The 3,343-nt window shown below is 35.2% G+C and overlaps 1 protein-coding gene across 1 annotated transcript in view; it reads left to right on the top strand.

Moving 5' to 3' along the window:
- Positions 1 to 833: 833 nt before the first annotated feature.
- Positions 834 to 3,343, top strand: part of NEK5 (NIMA-related kinase 5) — a gene marked incomplete at its 3' end in the record, with an annotated part of 24,414 nt that continues 21,904 nt past the window's right edge. The window contains exons 1-2 of the mRNA XM_009708289.1: positions 834 to 976; positions 2,767 to 2,863. Coding sequence (XP_009706591.1) covers positions 860 to 976; positions 2,767 to 2,863 — 214 coding nt within the window. The remainder of the gene's footprint in view (positions 977 to 2,766; positions 2,864 to 3,343) is intronic.

Raw genomic sequence — 3,343 nt, 5'->3', positions numbered from 1 at the left:
AGGAGCTGGCTTTGACCCAAATACCTAAATTACAAATGCCTGAAGATCACTCCTCAGAAAGTGCCAGCCCTGGAGCCCACACGGCCCCCCGAGGTAGCCTGTTACAGAGCTTGCCTGGCCTTCCTGTCAGGGAAAGCCTGCTATCTTAGCAAATCTCCCTTGCTAAAACTCAGGCCAACTAATAAGAACAGTTTTATGGTGTTTGCTCATATTTCCCTGTTTAAGTTTTCTTATGGATACATTGCAAGTACCCAGTGACATTACCGTTTCTACTAGAGGTTTCCAGACGACTGCTAATGCTCGACAGCATTTGGCTGTGGTCTCCTGCAAAATGCACTGGCTTTTCATTTTGCTGCCAACATTAGATCACATTAATTTAAACTACATCAACATGAAATAGATTATAATTTTATTTTTTCCATTAAAAGAACAGTTCTGCAGTATTGTTAACTTTAGGAAAGCAATGAGTCAGACTTTCCAAAATGATATCATAATCTTACATAGTACTTTATACTGCCTTCTCATGTTTTAACTTTAGGGTGTACTAGGTGAAAGCTTCAAGCTTTTCTTTATGAGACACTCGTAAACTTGCTGCTTATTGAAAGTTCAGATCTGCAATAATTTGCAGAGTTCCAGGAGATGACATTTTTAGGAAGAATCTTTTTTCAGGAATAAAAATGTAATAAGAATGTGATAAAAACGACAGTCTTAAAAGATAGTATCTATTTCAGTAGTACAAACTCAGATGTTACAGCACTGACTACATGCAATACTAATTTGGGGACTTTTTAATTTTAGCCACTGCAATACTAATTTGCGGACTTTTTAATTTTAGCCACTGCTTTAGGACGAAGACATCATGGATAAATATGAAATCATTAAAAAAATTGGAGAAGGATCTTTTGGCAAAATATTCTTGGCAAAAGGAAAAGTGGATAATGAGCAGTGTGTTATCAAAGAGATCAATTTAACTAAGGTAAAACAACAAAACCTGGATGGTAACAGTAGTTACTTACCTGACTCTGCTAGTTGCATTTAGCTAGGGTATGCACCTGGGTTGTTTTGTCTCTTTTGTAGTTCCATCTGGATTATATGGAATTAAACTTTCCAAAGACTGTACTCTTTGCTAATTCAGTCATTTTACAAGCATAGACAAAATACGTATTTTGATATTATCAGGGTTTACTTTCTACTGCATTTTTGTTCTTTTCAAAAGTTCTCTTTACCTACAACGCATGACACTACCTAATTCAAATTTTATAATAGATGATTCAACTGCGATGAAACTATTGCCACTGAAATAACAAATCACAATTTTCTGCTACATTTCTCTAAACTTTTTTATTTCCTTTTTTTTCCACATCCGTATTTTCAGACAAGTAATTCACAATGGAGTCTTTCCAATTCTCATTTATGTTTATGGCAGTTTGATTCATCTCATCTAATTTTAAATTTCCCGTCTGTTGCTGTCAGCATCTGAGCTGCTTGGCTAGATTCCCCTTCTAGGAGAACAAGACAAATACATATTTTCAGGAAGCTGTTGATCATGTGTGTTTTAGACTGCAGTTTTAGAATGAGCTGAATCGGGCTGTAAAAGCGCTCTCTTTCTTTCTGTTGGCTGCAGTGGCAGGTTAGGTCACTTGCTCAGGTGTCAGAGGAATACCTCTCCTATATCTGCTTCCAGAAAGACAGGCAATTAAACTCCCTGTAATTTCAATACAGGGGTTTCAGCAGCCAATTTCAATGAGTGACTACATGCTTTTGACAGGTCTTTTCCTATTCTGGGGCCACACTAGTGAATTTCTAATATATTAGAGAATTATAATAGAAGAATTAATTTTTATACATCAGTTCTAGAAAGAGCTTCCAGATTCAAACCCAGAAAAATTGATGTGCTAGTAATGCAGCTAAATAAAAAAATAAAAAACTTCTCTCTATGCTCATGACCAATAAAAGCCATCTATTTCTAATCTTTGATTTTGATGTACACAAAATAGAAAAATGGAAGTTAATAAAATGTTATTGTGGATCCCACTCATTCAAAAAGCAGGAGCTGGATACAGAAAATTACTATTTTGAAGTCACAAGATTTTTTTTATGGTAGAGTGTGTTTCATTCACTTTCTGATTTTTGAATCTTTGAGGATTACATTTCAAAATTATTTCTTAAGAATGAGGATAAGAAACTCTTCATAAATATAGGAAGACATTTTCATGGGTGGATACTCAGAGACATGAATTTTTAAGAAGTAATACTGATGAAAGTGTGATTCCAGTGAACTGAATAGAAGTTTTCCATTTAATGTAACAGGGCAAAGAGTTTCCCTGGAATGTTGCAAGAACTCATAACACCAGTAAAACAAAGGACAAAGGACTTTTTTTCTTTTTACTTTATTGTTTTGAGATCACACATATTAAGAATACAGAATCATCTAGACCCTTATTCTTCAAATACTTAAGGGAAGTTTCAGAATTTATTCATCAGCTAGCTTAGCAATAGCATTTGTGTAAAAAGTTTAAAGATATACATTTACCTGTTTGTAAAATGTCATAATTTGGTTTGGCTTCATTAATGTTCCAACACATTTCCAAGCATACACTGCAAATTGCTCTTTTACATTATATAGACATCATATTTTATAATATTACTGCATCACTGTGGTACACAGTCTTTCAGTATTTGTGGGAATGGTTTGATAAGGATGTAACTATTGTTGAAAGAGTTAAATATATCTTTACTAGCTTATAGTTTATTAATTCTTCGTAGATGCCTGTGAAAGAAAAAGAAGCCTCTCAGAAAGAAGTTGTTCTTCTGGCCAAGATGAAGCATGCAAATATTGTAACCTTCTATGCTTCTTTGCAAGGTTTACTTTTAACATTTTTGTTTTATTTGTGATTATAGGAGTAGAAGGCAGCAGGACCTACCTTGTTAATACTGTCCAACCTTAAGCCTGTCCCCAGCCCCTTACTTACCAGTGGGGACAGATCCCAACTCCTAAAAATGAATATGAAGTATCGAATTCAGTCATGGCTTGCCCTCTTCATGGGTGAGGGTGGGACGTAAGGTATTGTAGTATGAATGCTAGATCCTGGGGTGTCTGCATTGCTTAAGTTGAACTTTAGTCTTGATCTTCAATAGAAGTCCAGAGTTTAATGAGACTTTTTTAGGCGTTTCAATAGAAGAAGAGAGCTTTTGAGTATAGCAACAAATAGGTCGTGTTGGCCTTTTGTCTCGAGCCATATTTTGAGGTATTACTCAAGGATATAGCATTCCTCAGGACCAAAAGAGATAGAAGGAAGTCTGTTCTCCATAGAAGCTAATTCCCTATATTTATTTTTCCTGC

Source organism: Cariama cristata, unplaced genomic scaffold (genome assembly GCF_000690535.1).
Source record: "Cariama cristata isolate BGI_N322 unplaced genomic scaffold, ASM69053v1 scaffold8229, whole genome shotgun sequence".
Classification (NCBI taxonomy): domain Eukaryota; kingdom Metazoa; phylum Chordata; class Aves; order Cariamiformes; family Cariamidae; genus Cariama; species Cariama cristata.
The sequence above is the reverse complement of the archived record's forward strand: the minus strand, read 5'-3'. Positions and strand labels throughout refer to the sequence as shown.